Source organism: Labrus mixtus, chromosome 16 (genome assembly GCF_963584025.1).
Source record: "Labrus mixtus chromosome 16, fLabMix1.1, whole genome shotgun sequence".
NCBI classification, from domain to species: Eukaryota; Metazoa; Chordata; class Actinopteri; order Labriformes; family Labridae; genus Labrus; species Labrus mixtus.
Genome location: NC_083627.1, coordinates 8,259,238 through 8,273,752, shown reverse-complemented (window position 1 = coordinate 8,273,752; position 14,515 = coordinate 8,259,238). Strand labels below are relative to the sequence as shown.

At 41.8% G+C, this 14,515-nt stretch overlaps 1 protein-coding gene across 1 annotated transcript in view; it reads right to left on the bottom strand.

Annotated features, from left to right (window-relative positions):
* Positions 1 to 14,515, bottom strand: part of thsd7aa (thrombospondin, type I, domain containing 7Aa) — a 143,533-nt gene that overhangs the window by 40,910 nt on the left and 88,108 nt on the right. The window contains exons 7-9 of the mRNA XM_061059810.1: positions 7,947 to 8,141; positions 2,498 to 2,738; positions 893 to 1,008 (exon numbers count right to left, since the gene is read on the bottom strand). Of these exons, the coding sequence (XP_060915793.1) occupies positions 893 to 1,008; positions 2,498 to 2,738; positions 7,947 to 8,141 (552 nt within the window). The remainder of the gene's footprint in view (positions 1 to 892; positions 1,009 to 2,497; positions 2,739 to 7,946; positions 8,142 to 14,515) is intronic.

Below are 14,515 nucleotides of genomic sequence, written 5' to 3'. Positions count from 1 at the left end.
CTCCATGTTAAGGTGTGGTTATGTTTTTCTAATTATTTGGCTTTTGCTTTGTTTTAACTTACTTACTTTTTGACTTGCTTCTACATATCTAAGCTTAGTATGTGTTCATTCTTGGATTAAGTTGTGTTACTCAACAATAAGCAGACCAGTGGTGCTGTACAGTATTTAAGATAACTGAAATTATGTGGACTTTGGTGTCTATATGCTTGGTTGGCGTAGCACATACCTGTGAAAATCAAGGCAGGGAGACACAAACAACTCCCATGATCTGCAAGGTAAAATGACCAACCCCTCCCCCAATCTGGAACTTTAAAGTCTTCATTTACATTGCAAATGCCTTAGTTACATAGCAACCTTTAGTGGACACACTGAATACAGTCTCTGGGACAGTTTGTGCATTAAAAACAATGAAGCAAGTTGAAAATATTTGGTGTGACGATCCACAAAGTATTCCTGAAACACTAAATCACACGACAAAGAAGCTGATCAGGGCAGTGGTACACAAGCGCATATTCTGCAGTGATACATTTGCGTTTCTGTCAGAGGACTCTGATTGCTTTGGACAGAGCGATGTAATGACAGTTTCTGGTTTTTAAAAAAACAAAACTTCCTTTTTAACAAAAAGGACTATCTCTGTCGGTTTTCTTTCTGCAATGTTATTTGAATCCTGTCACTGACAAAGACAATAATGTATTTATTGGTCGCCCTTTGGCCCACTTTGTAAAATTCAAAAGATTTAATCAATTATTTAGACACTAAAATCTGTAATATAGAGCCCCAAGTTTAAACTACCAGAAGTAGATTAACACGCTGCTTTATTTAGCCTGTGTGACACGTTGAGAAGCTTCAGTGTTTGTGCTAAAAAAAGAAAGAAAAGAAGAACAGTGGCTACCTGCTCTGCATGTTGATGGGCACGGGCTCCAGTCGCTGTACGGGGTGACGATGCAGTCTCTCTTGCACGGCAGTAAGCAGGGCCTGACGGTGTCTGGGCGCAGACTCTCCGGACACCTGAAGGTACATCATTGAAATGCTCAGGCACACACGCACACACACAGAGTACCCTTGAAAATCTGAGAAAGATGTGCTGGATCAGAGCCAGAGGGAGCACGCTGGGAGTTCATGTGGAGGTTCCTAATATGCCTGATTTAGCACAGGATCGTTTTTGTGAGACTGGGCCTGTGTGTGAATGTGTGTGCAATTCTCTATACAGTTCTAAACAAAGCTGGGGGGGAAAGGAAACCTTGCTTGCAAAATTAGGGTTGATATGTTTGTTTGTTCAGTTTATTATTAGACCTGTTAAGGGACAGAAAATACAAAACAAGGCAGGGAGGAAGAAAGGAAGACAAGGATGAAAGAGGAGGGAAAGTAAGGCTGAAAAAGAAAGAAAGGTGGAGGTGGAAGAACCAAAGGTTGGTAATTAAGAAAAGTGAAGAGGTTGGAAAGCAGCAGACCCCAGCCTAAGGGCACGGGCTTAAAAATACCAAATTTCTCCTTCAACCTTTTCCCAGATCATAAAATCCCTTTCCATTGAAAACGAGGAGAGTCAGGAACATCTCTGTTATGTATTCCCATAACAGATCCCTAAATAAGACATGGTAAGAATCTCTTCTGGAAAAAATGACAGTTGATATTTGCACCTTTTAAAATATTTTTGTTTTTTGTTTGTTTTATTTTTGTTTTTTTTTCTCTAATGCCACTCCGTGTTCACTGGTCACATCTCGGCCACAGCTGGTGCTAGTGGTGTGAGCGGGAGCCCCTCTCTCCACTGATGTGAAAGTGTGTCCCAAGGCAGCGGACTCACTGCTCAGCATGTAACAGTAGGTTTAAGAGTAAAAAGCAAGATTAATTTCCATACACAGCATGGGGGCCTGGCGGGGTTTGCCTGCGCAGTGCCGCTGTGCTGCCAGAATAATGCTCCCGCTCTGTTGAATAAATAAATAGATAATTCATGTTCCCAGCGGATGCCTTCGGGAGGGGAAACAGGCCCTGATGCTAAAACAGTGGGCCAGCAGCTCATCAGCTCATCAGCCAATACCTCCACCAGACAGCAGCCGCAACACACCGACCGGGAGACTAAACGGCAAAATGTGCCCCGGCAAATGTCTGCAGCCGAAAAAAACAAATGTTGTTTTTTTTTACTTAAAAAATTCTAACTATTAAAAATGATCTCACCACCTGAAGAGTTTCAGTAATGGAGCAGCAAGCAAGCAGAAACAAAGAGTGTCAATAATGAGCTAGACTTATTAAGGCTGGAGGCATCCTGTAGTTTGGGAACCAGCTTACTGAAAGCCAAAATATCAGAGTTCCTCCCTTCAAAAATCTCCTCTTAAAACATATATTTCTATTTTTTTACATAAAAAAAAAAAAGTAGAAATACAGAGTTGATAAGTTTGCGGAGCTGCTGGTTTGGTACGATTGTCCCCCCGTCTTTGAATGACCGTTTCTCGGTCACATTTATTTGATCACTTCACGGCGAGAGAATAATGTGGAGTCTCACTTTTTCGGGGGAACCTGGCCCACGTTGACCCGGACACAGATGACCTTGCGAGTTTGCATCCCAACCGAGCACGAAGCATCATCTCCACGCGTCCGACCTGCAGACGCGTTGGTGGCCGGGATGGATGAGTCCTCTATGCACTGCCCCCACGCGCCGGTCTGCCAGTGGTACACGGTGCAGGGATGGTCGTTACAGCTCCTCACCTCCTGCAGGGCGCTGACGTTTGGGCACTGGATTCCACCTGAGAAACGATGCAACAAGAACCTGGGTTAGACTTGTACCTTCCATGGACCAGAAGACTCACTAAGATCTTACAAAGACTGGGGACCAGGGTCACTAACTACAAGACAACTAGAGTCCTTTTGAGACTATTTCCCATCATCCACCTGGTGGAAATTTACAATTACAACTTTTGAGCAGAAAACCGGACAAGAACACAAACTGTTGGATTTGTGCAGAGAGCAAGAACGCCTCTTTTCATGATAAGACTGGAGAAGAAAATACGGAGGATAAAAACTGCTGTGGCCCTCAAAAAGTCCAGAGAGTAATGATTGAGTTCATATTCCTGGTTAGAACCATGGATATGCCTGGTAGGTATGCTACAGCGATAGCTAGGGATTCCGAGGGCACAAGCAATTCTTTCCACGTTTTTTCCTTCTCCACTCTTTAGTGGTTTAAAGAGAATGACACGTTAAAGCTCTCCCCAACTCCAGACGTTTCACCTCCTTCTCCACATTCAAGGAGAACCACACGTTCCTTCGCCTCCTGGCTGTGTCTACTGGTTTGCAACTTCCTGTTGGTGGCTGGTCAGACCGCTCCTATTGGGTGTTGACAACGGTCACTTCACTGAACAACACATTTGAAGTAGTGTGCCTTTAAACTGTTTGGATTTAGTTATTTGACCACAAGGTTCACTACAGCGAAAACAAAATCCTCATGATTTATTCAGACCTCGGATATGCGTCGGTGACTTTGATATCGCTTGGAAAGTGGTAAGGCGTATTAGCTGTACATATAGAGTCAGAATCTCAGCATAATTGATAGAGGAGATAGAGATCAGGCTGAAAGCTGTTGGATATCAACAGATTTGGGATCATATGAGTGTTATCCAAGGAAGAACAAGCTAAAAAAATGATTTCCTTCATTTGGCAGAAAAAGACACCCAGAGAAAATAGCTTTACTCTTGGTGATTCACTCAGACATCCAAGTGCAATGCACATTGGCGGCAGACACAACAGTTGGACTGTGTTCTAGCCAGAAAGCCCAGCCATCAGGTGTCGTGCTGAAATGGCCTCACTTACTTAAAATGCAGATTTTCCATCATTCCTAATTTGCTAATATGAGGAATTCCTTTGCAGATTTTCTGGCTGTTTTATTATCCTTTGAAAACATCCTCTTATGTTGCTTTTCTAACCTTCATGTGGCATTTTTCTCATCCATCGCTATTATACTTTTGACCTCTCTTGTATAGAAGGGAGGTGATAGAACACCCTGCAGCATCATGTTAAGGTAAAAAAAAATAGGAACTGCTTTGTCTTCAAAAAGGATGATACTGAAACTGGCTGCTAATCCAGAAGTCCAGTCGTCCAATGCGTTGGTAAAAACTTGCATGCTCAGCCCATTTGCCATTCTTAGCTCTTGTTTTTTTCTTTGTCTTTAGTCTGCTTTTAGGCCCTTTGTCTGCTGGCACCAGTACAATAATATTTGTAAATCTACGACACACTGAGTAGTGGCACACTCATGTTAATATGAAACACCTGCTCTCTGTTGGGAATGAGTTGACTGTTTCCAAAAGGAGTACTTGGTCAAAGTCAAGTAATACAAAGAAGAGAAAACAGAGATCCAAGGGAAATGTTAACAGAAGTGAGGCTCTGTTTAAAAATTATGCCTGTCAACCAAAGATAAAAACAACACAAGAGGAGGACTTTTTTTCATTACGAGTTAACAAGTAAAGCCCGTGGATGTGCTCTGGAATAGTACAAAGTAAAAGCTCCTCATTAAGAATTTAGAAAAAAATCTGAGAGTAAAAAAAAAAAAAAAACGAGTTAGAAGCAGGAAGAAGAAGCTCATTTTAGGGTTTAACCATTTCCAAGACTGTTTTTGGTGTGGAATATCCCCATTTTGATTGACATCTCCCTTATTTTATTGACATCTTCTAGGCCCCGCCCACAGCAGAAATGCCTGCGATAATCAGTGTATGACGGGTTAATAAACGTAAGTCATCTCATATCAGTCATCTTGTGCTTTGGTTCTTATACTGTGTGTTTTCATATTCTTTTGCTCGCATGTCAAAGCACTTTGTAACCCCTTGTTTTTAAAGGTGCTATAACAATAATTCCTATTATTTGTATTATCAGTAGTAGTAGTAGTAGTAGAAAGGCTGTATTGCTGTACATCAGCTTTTAGCTTCCACTTGATTGACAACAAACAACCCTCAAGCAGCAGGAGAGATAAACCAGAGGGTCTCGCGGGGGATGACCTGCTGCCGGGATTAACAAAGGAGAGATGAGCAAGATGCCAGAGTGTCAACACAAAGACAGAAACCTGAATGTGGACCCAGGTGGGGTGTGCGCACCATGTGAGCCTCTTCACCACGAAACCTTGTCATTAGCAGCTGCCATCCCCTGGAAGAAAAGACCCTTCCCCAGGAGCAGGTCAGCCATTAGAAGTCATTGAACGACATCTTTAAGTCAGAGCATCTGAAGCGGACATGAGACAGAAGAAATGGCTGACCTGAGTGTAAAAGCCCCGGAGTAATGTCCTTCACATGGTCCTTTATAAAATATATATTATTGGATTTCATCAGGGTCGTCATTTATCAAGCCTGCAGCTCATTAACACATAGAAGGACACCATCACTCCTGCAGCAGTTAATTAAATAGTCAATTGATAAATATTTAAGTGCTATCAAGACGATTAGAAAAATGCACCTCCACAAAGGCTGCTTTCATTTCTGCTGCCATGTCAGCAATTCTGGAACAGTCTCCTCCGTACCATCATCACTGTGTTCACATATTTACTGTGTGGATTATTTACTCTACAAGACCTTGTCAGCAGATAATCCTTTCTGTCATCCTCAGTGTTTGTCTTGACCTGAATAATTAGTTTACACACCGCCTTGCTACTTCTATTGTTCAGTGTGTGTGTGTGTGTGTGTGTGTGTCTCGATCTCATTATGAGGCAAATTATGAATTGAAAACTGTCCGTTGGCTATCTGTTAGATACACACAAGATTGGTTGTGTAAAGGCTGTGTGTGTTTTGGTAAGTTGTGGTTTTTTTGTTGTTGTAGTTTTTGTCCAATTTACCTTATCCTGATAGGACAGCTGAAGGGAGACACAATTTATTGGGAGGAGAGAGTTTGGGTGAGATTGGGACCCTGCAGGGAGGATTATAGTCTCTGCACATGGGGCATTGGCTCTACCGTCGGAAATTAACCAGCATGCTGATGATTTGAATTTTTCCATGGGAGACAATAAGAAGGTTTGACATGTTGACAAATGCTTTCCAAGTCGTCTGTCCCATTCTTTCTTGTATTGTATCCATTACTTATCTTTTTAAATATGGCCCAAGGATAAAGTTAAAAAAAAAGTAATTATGTTTGAGACTTGTTATCCATATGTGTGCAGGTGGACGGTGTAACGTAAGTGCGACACTGATGCTTTTAGCAAGCACATTCACGTATTTGCGTTACAACACAATTAAGTCAGCGGTATCACACAAAACATCTGAACCCTCCTGGTCTTCATATGAAAAGGGTCCAACAGACAGATAGACTCACAAAAACCTCTCTACCACTCCTCTCTGCTCCATCCTGAGTCTCATTCTGTATGCTGACTAGTCCTCTCCAACCAGGTTCACTTTGCGAGAGAGAGAGAGAGGTCTAAGTGACTTCAACCAGCGCACACATCATCAGCTCGTCGGGCTCCTTGCTCTGTTGGTTGTCGTCCATCTAATACTGCAACAGTGTCTGCCTCCTGAATGCTGAGAAAGCTAATAGACAAGTGGCGGCGTGCAACCTGCAGCCTGAATCACACTCTGCATGGACGTCCCCCTGAAGCCCAGCATGGACGATGGAGTAGAAGCATCCATTATGTATAAGGCGTCTCCTTACTCCAGCATGGATGCTGCGTTGTTGTGAATATGCCAAAGACAGCATGTCACGCAATGTGTTCCAGGAGACGACTGCGAGAGCTGTTAAAATGGTAGCGGGAAGTTAAAGATAAAATTCTGATCTGCTGCCAGGCTACACGCTAACCATCTGTGCAGCCTCCCGTTTCTTCTCATTACAACCGTTGGTGAGAACGGCTTTATTCTCAGAGTGTGATTGGCAGCTTGGAGGGTTGGGCTTTACCAAGGACCCACTTACTTCAGTATCATTCCAGCAACATTTAGATACCAATCTCCTCCTCACCCCTGGGATTCAAAACACTTAATGCTAGGGGATTCTCAATGCTACTTCTAGTCTGTGAGAGCCTTTTTCTATTTTGAAAGCACAGTGATTCTGCTGGCCAAGCAAATCAGCAGGAGGTTATTACATCATGGGAGCTACGTTTCTATTTCCATCGAGTTAAACATACAAGGACTACGTGCTACATCAGCAAAAAAACACTTTCTATTGTCTAGAAACATCAGAAAGTACCGAAGACTGGCTGGATCTTTGACAGCAGAGAAGGACCTTGAACAGAGGGCAAAATCCTGGTGATTATTTAATGAGCTTATTGGGCGATATATTTGTAGTCTTGCAACAGTCCAGACAATCAGGCTGGTTTATACTTCTAGTCTTACCCTGCATCACAGTAACCCAAGCCACAACCTTTGCAGTCGCTGTAGAGGAACACAGAATAATTCATTTCACTCTAACATTTCACTCAGTGTATCAAAAGGCCACTTTAGACCAAAGATTCCCTAACTGGTTAGTCTGCTCTGAGAAAACGTCAGGTGAATTGGTGTAAATTGGAAGGTTTCAGAAAGTTAAAGGGGCCTGGACAAGCCTGGACGGCTCTGTAATATCTAAGATGTCCTCATAATCGTTCATAGTGAAGGTCATTAAGTTCGCCATGAACTTCTGTGCATGGTTTTATAAAACATAATTATCTTTATGGCTCACAGTTTCTGGGTTTTGCTTGCACATACCGGTACATCTTTTAGCGTGGACTCTATGCAATGTTATGTAAATGAGATCCCAGAACATTGCAAGTAGCTGCAAGTTTCAATTCTCTAGTCGTAGCATCTTTTGTCTTGGACTGAACTAGAAGGAGAAACATTCACGATATAGAGCAAAACATTGGTTTCGGAACTTGCACTTCTAGCAAAGGCTTAGGATTAGGAGTGTGATTAGTGTATACTTTGTTTAAATGACGCTTAAAGATTTACAAAGATGATTATCTGTCCAATGCAGGGACATCTGTCCAGCCCTGGGAGTGTTTCTAAAGCTGGTGGAGGGCTTACCTTCTCCTGCATTGTAGGCCAGGATGGAGCGAGCTCTCGTCTGTTTGCCCTCGGTGTTCTTTCCAGAGCAGGTGTTAGAGCACAGGGACCAGGGGGTCCAGGGGCTCAGGGCACAGTCCTTTGGGCAAGGCACCTCACAGATGACCGGCATGGGCAGGATGGCATCGCGGCAGAGCTGCCTCTCCACATATTCACCTGGATAGACAAGAACAGATCAAGCAAATTAAGACATATCTCAGGAGACAAAATTTTGGCATTTAAAAAGAAAAGCAATGTCATCCATGGATTCCTGAAGAGCCAACAATGACGTTTGCCATATTGAAAACTCTATCTTAACCTAAAAAAAGGCAAAGAGCTCAAACTGAGGTGGGTCTTAAGCGTCCTGGTAAACAGCTCCAACACTCCAACCTGTGAATCCTATCAGCCGAGTCCCTTAATATGCTTATTGACAAACAGCTTAAAAAAAAACAAAATGAGCCATTCAAACAAAAAAATGAATTTAGCTGCACAAATTGGCAGTTTAATACGGGACCTAGCAGGGATTCTTTGGCTTTCGCAGCCAGCTTCATTCAAGTGGACACTCAAGTTAATGCAGTGGGTTTTTTTTTACCTCCTAATTGGCTTCATTTTTCTACACGGGAGGTTTCCGCTTGGTTGCCACCTGGCATGGTTTATAAAAATCAAATGAACATGATCATCTGAGATAATTTACACACAAATATTTCGAACATGTGCAGGGTTTTGGAAGTCGAAGCAGTCTCTGGCCAGGTTGTATCAACAGTTTAAAATGTGTTTGCATACTTTTTCAATCCCTGCCACATGCATAAATGACATGGTCATGACACTGATGAATAATCTTCCTATGTTTAATAAATAAAACCACTCATCTGGACATTAATACTTTAAAGACCTCTGTCGTGGTACACATTTTTCAAATAAGGCAGTTTCAACTCGAGCTAATGGAAGATTAAAAATGTTAGCGCAAGCAAAATCTTTGGGTTGGGGGTGCTAAATTGCCAATGTTGCCAATATTGATCTTCATCTGCAATCTGTCCTCACTCTTCTTACCCCCCTCCCTTTCCCCCTATACCATTCCATCTGAGCCCATCCTGTCGCTGAAGGACCATATCTGTGAAAATCTCGTGGTGAAGAGCTGGAAGAATGGCAACCAGCGAGTTGAGTGATACATCTGAGACCCCGGGGAAAAAAACAGATCCATTTTCATTAGAGAGAGACAACAAGAGATCAATAAGAGGCCAGTCAAGAGAAACTCTGAGGGATGCCACATGGCTGTGGGGGTGGGGCGGGGGGTTGGTGATGTGGGCCGTATGGAGCCTTGACAGGGGTAATAGAAGACTTCCTTTTGATGGATTCTGGAGGAAATCATTAAAGTGTCTGTATGACACTAGCCCTTTATAGCCAGGCTTATCTCAACACTTTGTTTGGAGCTCTAACAGCTCTGGACGAAGGTTCACCTCAACCGATCATGATTACATACTTTCAGACAATCACAATCCTCGTTGGGGCTCTAAAACCATTATGCAATGGAGGAACTCCTTCTATTTTATTTTTCTAAAATATAAAGATCTAAATGAAAAAAAGTTTGTTTTTTGTGTACTAGAATTATATATTATTACTAAAAGTACACGGCTACAATTGGCAAATATACTGTAAGAAGGACAACTAGCATAAAAAATAAGAATCACTGATATGTGTATGAGAAAATGATATGACTCTCAGTGCTGATTTTCACACCAAAACAATACTCTCTTTAGACACACCTCCTTCATCCCTCAGCTCCCCCCTCCCCTCCTGCCTCTACCCTTCCCCTGCCCCTCCCATCCTTTTTCCCTAGCAGAGTTCTGTAAGGTGGAGATCTAACTTCAGATATGTTCAGTTTGTCCTAGTTTGTCCCAAGTGTGTGTCAGCAAAGAAACTAAGCAATGTGTTAAAAATATGTCCTGCTCTTCTTCTTTTTCTTTGAAGTCATGCTTGCTTTGGTTCTATTTTCTACGAAATTCTGCACAAGTTTAAATCATTTGTTGAAGCAGACAGCACAGGTAACACCCAGAAAACAATCCTTTCCCCTCTTTTGTATCTCTCTTTTTTATCTGGACATATTTTGCCAACTGGTAAAGACATCAGATACAATTTACTTTTACCACTTTACTTTTATTTTATCACTTTGTGTTTTATTGTGAAGGACCAAAAAAACTTATTCCTTCCATGTGCAATCATACTTGTCAATGTTGTGATTCTGATGAGTTGATTTTGTTTTACGTAAACAGAAGGTATGAATCGTCTGTTTTTCAGTTCGGTAAGGGTTAAGCTAACACTTTAGCAGCATCTAAAGGATAGATTTAAGGAAGAGGCAGAATCAGAACCTCAGACAGACACAACATAAAATGTAGAACTTTTTGGGGAATGAAAGACGTTCAGTGTGCATGAAAGATATATCAAAGAGTGCTTGTAGCTTTGCAGGGAGGACGAGTTTCAGAGCGAGCACCTTCTTCTTCTCTCCTGTTCCACACACTGTTCAAAATCACTCTGCTAAACTCACAGATCTGAGAGGCTGAAGTGGAATCACTTCGCCCTGAGCTCAGCAAGCAATTGGAGCGATCAAAGAGAGAATTTTCTTTTTCTACATTACAAACATCAGACAAGTCAAACCGCTGTCTGAACCTCTGCCGATGGAAACGCAGCAGACGGAGGCTGACATCTCCTCTATTCAATTCTGCACCATCCGGGGGTGAGTGGCAGTAACGCAGTCAGAGGTAATGGGGAAGAAAGGCAGACTAAATCCAAGCTGACTGTGTGGAGCCGGCTGCGCTAATCTAATTTACCAATAAGACTGATTCAACAGGGTGCCATGAAAGGAAGCCAGCATGTTTTCAGCTGAGTGTCTTCCAGACGGAGGAAGGAGAGGAAGACAGAAAGAGGGATGAAGATGAGGTCACCTTGAGGACGTTTTTTTCTTTTATGGTCAGGGCTGAAACTACTTACCTGGATTTATTCCCCAACCATTTCAATGGTTACAGATAATAAGACCCCTCCAGGAAATGAGGGAGGAGAAGAGAATGGGTAAAAGATGAGCTAATGGATGGTGAGAGGGTGAGCTTTAAGACAGGTGAGGCCTTAAGATAGATCTTCTTTCTTCTAAATACATGACTTCATCAATCAGAGGAGGTGATGATCAGGAAACCCTCCCAGTAAGCGAACAAACAGGTACACAAGGGGACAGAGTCTGAGGGGATTTTCACCTTTGACCTTCAAAATGTAATATCTGCACCCTTAAGTCCAAGTGTTGGGAAGTGTTTGACTGAGAAATACTTCGTCCTGACTTTTCTGAGATATGGCATTTGAAAAACAAGTACAGACAGATGTAAGAACATCACAAAAACCTAATAAATCAAAATCAAACTTTAACAAATATTGGTGCTTATAGTGAAACATTACCAACATAGGCAAAGTAGGCAATCGCTTAGAGCAGATACCACCCCCGGCTCTCACCTGCCATGGCAGACCTGTCCAATCACACCAACTTAGCCTGTATCCAAGAGAAGATAAATGTTGTGTGAAGATACCTTAATAACGCCAAATGTTTACATAACCCAATGATCTGGATGTAGGTATAAAAAGGAAGACTATTGATGAAGAAGGGGTGCAGAATACAGATATTTGTTTTAAGATGCATAGATCCCAGGAAAGTTAATCAAAAATAACTCATCCAGTCAAGATGCTGAGGGCACAAACTGTGGCTCTGGAGATGTTAATGTGCAAAGGACTTTTTTCATCGCTGACTGCAGTAAGCCAGATGAGAAAGTCTTACATGCTTTGAATTCATTCTTTTGAGGAGCTGAAATGTGGTTGTTTGAAAACCTGACCCTGTCACAGAAGTTGAACCAGGTTATTGACTATTGGATTATGCATACCTGTTATTTTTATGTTATCTGTATATAGAGCTGCAAAATCTACCCACACGTTGACTCCAGTATAATATAATAATGGTGACAATATAAGCACACATGCATTGCAAAAGACTTTATATATTCGTGTTTGGCATATTATCGCTGATGTGACATTTCTTGTAAGGCTTCCACAGAGGGTCGGCATACCTGCTTATCGCCTAGAGCGGCAGAATTTGCATGTGTCCTGATTACCTTTTAACGACCCTAACCATTAGGAACAAGATAGAGACCTACAGTCCTACGTTCTACAGACTACTGGCATTCGTGAAAATATTTCTTAGAGCCTGGTTTAAACACTAGTTGGCAGTGCGATTTCTAAGCTAGTTCTATCGCCAGTTTTATTTGTGTACAGGAAACCATGGCGACTGAAACCAAGCGCTGGATTAGGAGCTGATTTTTTTATTTTCCTTCTGCAAAATGGGGAATTTGGCGGCATTAGTGGAACTCTTGTCAATGCTGGAAATATGCTTACCTGCAGACCAATCACAGGATTTTGCAGTCTGCATCAGTTTGACGCATAGTTACATTTGTGAGGAGGTGCATGTTAGGCTTCATAGTGTGTAGGTACAGGGCTAAGAGAAGTTATGACGTACAGTAGATCTGAAGTCTAGAAGTATAAATCAGGCTTAAGTCCACTTAAACTTTCACTTTCCTCCTTTCACCCACAATTGAAAATCCAGAATTGATCCCAGGGACAAAGTGATTGCCTTTAGGTTTTATCAACTCCAGTAAACAGCGTGTTGTACATGTTTGGCTTCTGAGAGACATTCAAAAATGTATATTGTAGAAGAGGTCTCAGTAATATCTACACGTCCTGGGGTTTCATATTTAATTATCTTCCAAGGTAATGTCTTTTCATTTTCTGAGAAACAGGACAAAAGATAATTAGTTGGCGAGAAGAAGTCAGAAGGATGATCATTTCCCGACGCTGTAACAACAGGGAGCAGTGCAGGGTGTGAATGGGGACCTTGATTATGAGCATAATGTGGAACACCCCCCCATCCCCCCCTTTGTCTCTCTCTCTCTCTCCCTCTCCGTCTCTCGCTCCCTCTCTCTCTCCTCCCTCTCTCTCTCTCTCTGGTCCTCCCCTGGGCCCTCATTAGCAGCTACTGTGTTGTGGTTCAGGAATCTACTACACAACTACACATTTACACACACGGTTTTGTGGAGGAAAGAAGAAAAACTGATTGGGTGAAATTAGCATATTCAGGTCATTATTGACTCGTTAAAGGAAAATGAGTTCCTTCATATTCCTCAAACTTCTGGTTTGATAAAAAAGACAGAGCTGCACATGCCGTCGTTTACAACGGCTGTGTTTTCTACATCGACTGCAAGAGCAGGATGATGAGGTTAGATGAGAGGACTACCTCTCTGAAGGGATTAGTCTTCTTCACTGTTACAATCTTGTTTTGTCTGTTTTTTTAGCCAGAAGTGACCAAATCAAATATAAATAGAGGGTGGAGCCAGAGACAAACAAAAGGTCAGCAAATGCAAAATTGTCAGCCAAAGCCAGCGCTAGATTTGTATAGGCTAGACTGTCAGCACTTTGTCTGTCCAATCAGACTTAAAGCTGTGTGTTTGCACTTTGTCTCCTCCTCTCTGGATCCTTGCTTGTGTTGTTCTTAACTCTCTGACGTTCATCCATTTGGATAAAGGCGTCTAATAAGTGAATTGTAGAACTTTATCACCAGATTTATTTGCCATTTAAATCAATGCAGGCTGAAGGCACATCTGCATTTTCGTCTTAAATACAGTCCATGATGAACCAGCGTCTCATCTTCCATCATAGTTTTTTCTACCTTCTCGTGTCTCATTACATGTCACAGAATTGTGAATTTCCCCCAGCAGGCGACATTATTTAAATATTACATCATGTCTGGAAGAAAGAACAACAAAATTAAAAATGTATCCGAACAATTCTCTCATGGTGTTCTGCCGGCTGCAGTTTAACTAAAACAAATGTTTGCTTTATGTCAGACGGCCTCAGAGAATTCCTGAACATTTAGCATCCCTTAGAATTCAATTCTCATAAACAAAAAAATGGCAGACTATTTCCTGTTATTATTTCCTGTTCTCACCCTGAATATAAGACACAGGACTTTTAATAACCCAACAGTTGATTATCGTGTGACCTGGTGGTACTTGATGACTAACTCAGAGCAAAGGCTTCTCACTGAATTATCTTCACCAGTGCCCAAACTGGGAACTGATTTTTGTGTGTCTGTAAATGACACACATGATCTTCATTTACATTTTTGAGTTACGTTGCCCTGAAATGATCCAAAATACGTGAAGATATCTCCTCAGACTCCAGTTTTGAACATCAGGATTCAAGTGAAACCAACCGAGTTCCATTTTAAAGTATGAGAGACAATTGAGGAAATAGATCAAACTTTTACAATCATATGCACTCACACATCGTTTGGATGTAGAGCACAGTGTATTTATAGTTTCAAACTTTAGTTTCATAAAACTTTTAAACAAAGAGTCTTTGCAGTATGAGATACTTGCTCTTTAGAAACTGTCTCAAAACTTTGTCAGACGTTTTTTTGGTTATCACAGCACTTTAAGCCAATTACCTTCATCCTAAATCAGACTTTC